General features: G+C 32.4%; 1 protein-coding gene across 1 annotated transcript; it reads right to left on the reverse strand.

The window, feature by feature from the left end:
* Window positions 1–1,522: 1,522 nt before the first annotated feature.
* Window positions 1,523–2,097, reverse strand: LOC120146173. Its single transcript, XM_039159814.1, has 2 exons — window positions 1,696–2,097; window positions 1,523–1,624 (listed from the first exon to the last, which is right to left on the reverse strand). Exons 1-2 carry the CDS (start codon window positions 2,074–2,076, stop codon window positions 1,523–1,525), a joined length of 483 nt encoding a protein of 160 aa, XP_039015745.1. The 5' UTR covers window positions 2,077–2,097.
* Between the last annotated feature and the right edge of the window lie 4,633 nt (window positions 2,098–6,730).

The raw sequence follows: 6,730 nt of genomic DNA on the forward strand, positions 1-6,730 counted from the left end.
CATCTTCAATTTTCACAATGAAAAATTTCTCCCATTGAATTTTTCAATATCAAATTTCGTTGCCATAACTTCTTTTACGGATAGCTCCAACTATTTCACTATCGTGAATAGTTCTCTGGAACCTTCAAAGAATGAGTAATAACTTCTTACTTTCTTATGTTGGAGGATCCACCTTTTGGTGGCAACCACAAAGATAATAAGCATATATTGCACACTCTAATCTGGCTCTGATACCAATTGTTGCGGAAGACGGCTATCGGATAGAGCAAAATCACAACTGATAATTTGAGAAAATAAAAATGAAGATAAAGGAGACACAAAATTTACGTGGAAAACCCCTAAATAATATAGGGTAAAAACCACAGACAACGATAGAAGAATTTCACTATGAGAAAATAGGAATTACAACTTCTATCGATTTACCAAGGAGAAAACAATGATAATTCTCTCTTGATAAAAAGGAAAAAACAACTCTCAAGAAACTCTCTAAATTCTCTAGTATTGAAAGAAAGCTAGAATGCTTTGGGATGATTTTGAAGCTAAATGAGCTAGAGTATTTATAGTTGAAGCTTAAGGACTAATCTTATAAATACCCTAAAGTTTAAGGATTAAATGTTGTAGTTATCCCATTTAATTTCAACAATTTGGTTACCTAATTTTGACTACATTTGCCGCCCAAAACCAATTTTCCACAGCCGCCCCATTATTTTTTTACTTTCAACATCCACAACTTGCCTCTGAACATTATCTGCCTCTTGAGCTTGACTTTGAAAAGTAACCTGGGATGACAAAAGAAGTAGTTTGGGGTATGTATTTCTGTTCGGAGTTGTTGCATGGTTTTCAAAAAAACAATCAGTAACAACCTACTGTACCAACGAGGCAGAGTTTGTAGCAGCAACAATATGTGCATGTCAATCGGTTTGTACGAGAGTCTTGAATGCTCTCAACCATCCTCAGAAAGAGAGTATCACGTTGTATTGTGACAATGCTTTCACCATCAAACTCACAACGAATGTGATATTACATGGGAGGAGTAAACACATTCATGTAAGGTACCACTTCCGTTTGTAGAATAATAAAGTTAATGAGTTTGTTAGTTGTGGAACTGGGGAGCAAACAACAAACATCACGACCAAGGCGTTGAAGCTGGAGACTTTTGAGAAGCTTAAGAAGAAATTGAGAGTGTGTGGAGTAACAGACGTAAACTGACTGCAAGTATGCAGAATAGTTTAAGGAATTGTTTGAATTGGTCAGTGTTTGTTTCAGGTTGTTTTGGTTCTGTTTCAATAAGAAGTTTCGATAAGATTAAGTTACTACTTTGAATTTAAATTGGAGGTGATCCATGTTTATATAGGTCAGTCTGAGCTTTTTTTTCAGTTTCATTATTCTTTGTAAGATAAAAATTTTATTTTATATAGGTTAGTAAACAAAATCAAGGATTTTATGATGCATTTCCCATGATGGAATAAGAACAAGTAATAATAATACACAATTGGAAATATACAGATTGCAGAGGCAATGCCTAAAAAGTTGGGTAGACAACATCATTAATCAAACGCCTATGCCTGTTATAATGTTTCTCCATGAAAACTCTAGAAGCTCCTTCTATAGTTTTACGCCATGTCTGCATCACAACAAGTTTACATATACATTATACATCAACAGCAAATGCAAATCAAATATGCAAGGGATTACCTTCTCAATGGTGCCAAAGATGGACCTTTTCCTGATTTCCCTGATCCCAAGCTGTTTAAGCAAAGTGGACCGCCGTGTGGTCGCCGGAGGAAGAAGCCATTTCCGCTCAACAAAGCCATTGTTGGAAGGACTGTCACAATGACCACCACCCGATGATTCCCTTCTTGGCCTGCGTAACCCATTCTTTTTCCTCCGTTTCACCGCCATTAACTCTTTCCTAAACGCCACTCCCTTATTGCCATCATTGTTATTGTCGTCGATTACAGAAAACTTCCTCAGCAATTCATCAGATGACTTCTTAGTTACATGCTGAACTTGAACAGCAGCAGGATTAGGATTTCCATTTCCATTACAATTAGTGTTACAAATAGCAGTTTCCATTGTTAGAAGTAGGAGAGTGTTTTTTTTTTCGATGAGAAATGGGAGAAGAATATAAATGTTGAGTGGGGAAGTGGGGCTGGTTTTTTTGTTTGTTTGCGGGGAGAATGGAAATGAACCGTTGGGGTTAGTGAAGGAAGGATTTGAATCATTTATACAATATAGCCGTTAGGTTTAGGGTGAAGAAGGCGAAAGGGGATCGGGCATCACTTCGTCTTTTATTTCTTTCCTTTTTCTATTCCTTTGTGGATAAGAAAACATAATACTAATAGGCTAAACTACATGTTTAGTACCTCAACTATCACTTTTGTTTCGTATTAGTCATTCAATTATTTTCTATTTTAAAATCATACCTAATGTTTAGTTTTGATTTTATTTTAATCATTTATTGTTAAAAATAACATAATTACTGATATGATATTTTTATTTTCATCAACGATGACATTGCATTATCTTATAATAATATGTCAGCATCACCGTTAGATTTTTAACTACAGGTGACCAAAATAAAAATGAAACTAAAACTAAATATTAGAAATAATTTTGAAATAAAAAATAGTTTACCTAGTGCTAGTTTGACAGACAAACGGCTTGTCATTATAAATTGGTTAAGGGTTTCAAAATGGGTAAATTATACAAATGATTATTGAAGTATTAATAAATTTCTTTTTTAGTATTAAAGTTTTAAAAATAACAAAACGATCATTAATGATAACATTTTATAACAAATTGGTCACTCGATTACTCCTATCACATAGAGCTAATTTGGCACGTTTGAGGCTATGAGGCATCGCTATTAAGTCATGTTAGACTATGATTGACTAATCAATTACTATTTTAATAGCGATTATTAATAATCTCATATAATTTTAAACCCATATGATTTCGTCTTCTCTTTGTCTCGCAAATGGTCATCTATAATAACAGTATTCGTGATGTTTATCAACGTGTTGCTATTGTTACATACATTATTATATTAATATTTATGATATTTATCTTTTAACTAATTCTGTCATCTTTGTAGTAATATCAAACGAACAAGTATGGTACATAAACTGCCTAGACACTTTAACCATATTGTTAGATTACTAAAGTTCTAATGCCTTGTCATCGAGATGCTAGACGTAGAGGTTTAAATTTCCCCCAAAAATTATCGTCCTAAAATTTTAAATTATTATATAATTTAATTTCTTATATTGTTAATAAACTTTCGTTTAAAATTCTTTATAAATTTACTTAAAACATAAAATCTTACGTGAGTGTGTACTTTAGATTCCATTTGTTTATTTATTAAAGAAACATTTATATTTTAGGGTAGAAGCAGCTTTAAGATTAAGATTTTTGAATGTAGAACAACTAAATTATTAAATATTTAGAGTAAAAGAAAATTAAGGAAGCTGATAGCTAAATGCATTTAATCGTCACTTTGATTAAAAGAAAAGATGATTGGATTTGATTTTGAGGGTCAATTATGTTTCAAGTCGTGTGGGCGTATATGAGGATATTCCAATTCACACGTGCTTTTTGGCTGTAGCAAATTGCATTAGTAAATCATTTCTCTGGTTAAAATATGGTAGATAACAACTCATCATAGAGTTAATTAATTGGAGAGGTTGGAGAAAGTAAAGAGAGAATGGATATTAATTTAAATTTTTGTATTCGCATTTATTCGTGACATAATCATGTTTTTACGTTTATATTAATTTAATACACACATATATATATATATATATATATATATATATATATATATATATATATATATATATATATATATATATATATATTTATTGAGTGATATTAGTGATAAAATAAAATATTATTTTTAAAAATATTTAAGTTTGAATAATTGTGCTTGCAAAGTATGTGTACGTTATCAATAAATTAAAAAAATTCTGAATAAATATTATCTTATAAATATTCCAAACTATTCAAAAATATATATATTCGATATTATATTGTCTAATACAAATGATTAATTTGTCTTGTATAAATGTGAAAATGTTTGACTAAAACCAAACAGCCTGCTTGCTTGACTTAGGCCCGTTAACAAACTGAATGAACACGAACGAAGGTATGCCATGTTCATTCATATAAATTTAGTCGAACAAATGAACAAATACAAACAACTAAACAAACAAAATTTTCTTGTTCGTTTTCGTTCGTTAAGGAATGTAGCTTGTTCGTGTTCATTCATTAAAATGATAAACTAACACAAATGAACAAACGTAAATGAACATAAACGAACGAATAAAAAATTAATTGGACTTGTATTTGAGAAAAAAATTATTTCCAAATAATTTAGAGTTTATAATTTCTTTAATAGAGTTGAGTCTTTTTTAATTGGTTTAAAATTGAGTTTTAAAATATTAATGGTTTTAAGGTTAAAATTTATTAGGTCTTAATATTTTAAATGAGTTTCGAAATTGGACTAAATATAAACGAACAAAAATAAACAAATATAAATGAATGGGCATATAAGAATAGATTATCGAACATTAATGAATGTAAATGAACAAGCGAGTCCTTTGTTCATGTTCGTTTATTTGATTAAGCAAACATTAAATATTATTAATGTTCGTTCTTGTCGTCACCGTTTTTCGCCCGGGTGGGTGAAAACTTGTATGACTTGGGGTTTTTTTTCTTTGAAAAGATTTCACATACAAAATATCAAACTCAAATAACAACATCTGCCACCTAGCCAGTCTACCAATCAGAGCTGGAGATTTCATCAGAAATTTTAGTGGATCCATCCTCGATATTAACCACGTTGTATGATATAACATGTACCGCCTAAGCCTTCGGGTTGCCCAAACTAAAGCATAACACAACTTTTGAATCGGTGGGTATCGAGTCTATCAATCGGTGAATTTCTTGCTCAGGTAATAAATGGGTCTCTTATTTCTTCCTGACTCGTCATGTTACCCTAACACGCATCCCATTGAATTCTAAAAAAATGTTAAGTAGAGAACTAATGGCCTGCCAGGCACTGATGCTACTAGGATTGGAGCATTGGACATGTATTTATTGATAATCTCCAAAGTCTCTTGGAATTTATTGTTCCAAAGCTCAGGGTTATTCTTCCTGAGCAATCTGAATACCAGATTACACTTATCGATCAGTTGGGAAATGAACCGAGATATATAGTTTAAGCTCGGTCCAGATTACACTTCTTTTGGCGTGCGAGGTGTTAGAAGATCTTGAATTGCCTTGACTTTGTCTGAATCGATCTTGATTCCTTTCTGAATCACCAAGAAGCCTAGTAATTTCCCTGATTCTACCCCGAATGTGCATTTGACTAGATTGAGCTTTAATTGGTATTTTCTCATCCTTTTTAGGAGTTTTCTTAGGTTTTGTATATGTTTTTCTTCGGTTCAGGATTTGGCAATCATTTCATCCATGTATACTTTGATTTCCTTATGCATCATATCATGGAAGAGAGTTATCACGGTTCTTTGATAGGTTACCCCAGTATTTTTCAACCCGAACGACATTACTTTATAGCAAAAAGTACCACATATAGTTATAAAGGTCATTTTTTCCATGTCTTCAAGATTCATTCTAAACTGATTATATCCCGAGAAGCCATCCATGAAGAAAAACCGTGAATACCCCACAATGTTTTCCACTAGAGTATCTATATGAGGCATAAGAAAATTATCTTTCGGGCTAGCCTTATTGAGGTATTGATAATCCATGCACATGCAGACATTCCCATCTTTCTTAGGTACAGGGACAATATTGATCACCCATTCAGGATATTTTGCCTCTTGAAGGAAACATGTGTCAATATGTTTCGTCACTTCCTCTTTAATCTTTAATAGCATATCTGGCCTCATTCTCCTGAGTTTCTACTGAACTGACTTGCATTTTGGTCTAATTGGCAACTTATGGACTATTATATCAGTGCTTAACCCAGGCATATCCTTGTACTACCATGCAAAGACGTCCCTGAACTCTTGGAGTAAACTTATCAATTCTCACCTTATTCCTGTAGACAAAGTAATGCCAATTTTTATCTCTTCATATTTCTATTGTTCCCAAATTTACCAGTTTGGTTTCTTCCTTGTGGGGTAGAATTTGTTTCTCTTCCTTTTCCAGCAGTCTTAATAATTCATTAGGAACATCACAATATGCCTCATCTTCACACTCATTGACTTCTTTCATACACAAAGGTCACTCAAAATCTATCTCGTGACTGAATTCAAGAACATTCATGCTAGTATCATTGTGACATCTACATAAAATTTGGCTCAGATGTATTGGGATACGAATGTGAAGGATAAAGAATATGAAATAAAGAATATTGTGTAATGAACATGATGCAAAAATGCGAAGAATGAAAATGATTTCCATTTGAAAAATAAGAAAAACATATTTAATTAATCAGTTCTGGTAACAATGATTTATACAAAAAGTTGCTTTTGATACTTTTAAGTATTAACAAAAGTTATCCTCGAGCATTACTTTGAATTAGACTTAAAAACTACAAGGAGGTCCTCTGAAGTCTAGTTGTTGAGTTCTTCACCAGGGAAGCAAGGACGGATTCCAGCTAAAAAAATTTTAGGCTGGTTGTCCCCGGTAATCATGTTGACATACATCCCTTCTAAAGCCTCACCCATCATATTTTGCTCTTCCATCAGCTCCCCGGTCTTGA

This window comes from Hibiscus syriacus, unplaced genomic scaffold (genome assembly GCF_006381635.1).
Source record: "Hibiscus syriacus cultivar Baekdansim isolate YM2019G1 unplaced genomic scaffold, ASM638163v2 tig00110896_pilon, whole genome shotgun sequence".
NCBI lineage: Eukaryota > Viridiplantae > Streptophyta > Magnoliopsida > Malvales > Malvaceae > Hibiscus > Hibiscus syriacus.